The sequence below is a fragment of the Eimeria mitis genome, genomic scaffold (assembly GCF_000499745.2).
Source record: "Eimeria mitis Houghton genomic scaffold, Emh_scaff441, whole genome shotgun sequence".
NCBI classification, from domain to species: Eukaryota; Apicomplexa; class Conoidasida; order Eucoccidiorida; family Eimeriidae; genus Eimeria; species Eimeria mitis.
In genome coordinates, this window is record NW_013572726.1 from 8971 (window position 1) to 9232 (window position 262).

A 262-nucleotide genomic window follows, 5' to 3' on the forward strand; every position below is an offset into this window, starting at 1 on the left:
TAACTATAAGGCTCATCATGGCCAGGTACAGGGACTGACACGTCGAATTCCTCGTTCATATATACAAACCACTTCAATTCCTCAAGGCGAAGCGTGACGGTGCGGCAAATATCCCGCAGCAGTTGCAGGTGTAGGGCGAAGTCCCTCCGAGCCCCGACAACAGAATCAGATGGAATTTTGCATTCTCGCATATTGGCCACGTGGTCACTGATTGTCGCCAGCGGATCTTCTGGAGGCTCTTTGGCGTCCTCAAGCGACGGTG

At 52.7% G+C, this 262-nt stretch overlaps 1 protein-coding gene across 1 annotated transcript in view; it reads right to left on the reverse strand.

Moving 5' to 3' along the window:
* Positions 1–249: 249 nt before the first annotated feature.
* EMH_0012380 (uncharacterized protein) overlaps positions 250–262 on the reverse strand; it is a gene marked incomplete at both ends in the record, with an annotated part of 453 nt that continues 440 nt past the window's right edge. Inside the window, one exon of the mRNA XM_013499526.1 lies at positions 250–260. Within this exon, the coding sequence (XP_013354980.1) occupies positions 250–260 (11 nt within the window). The remainder of the gene's footprint in view (positions 261–262) is intronic.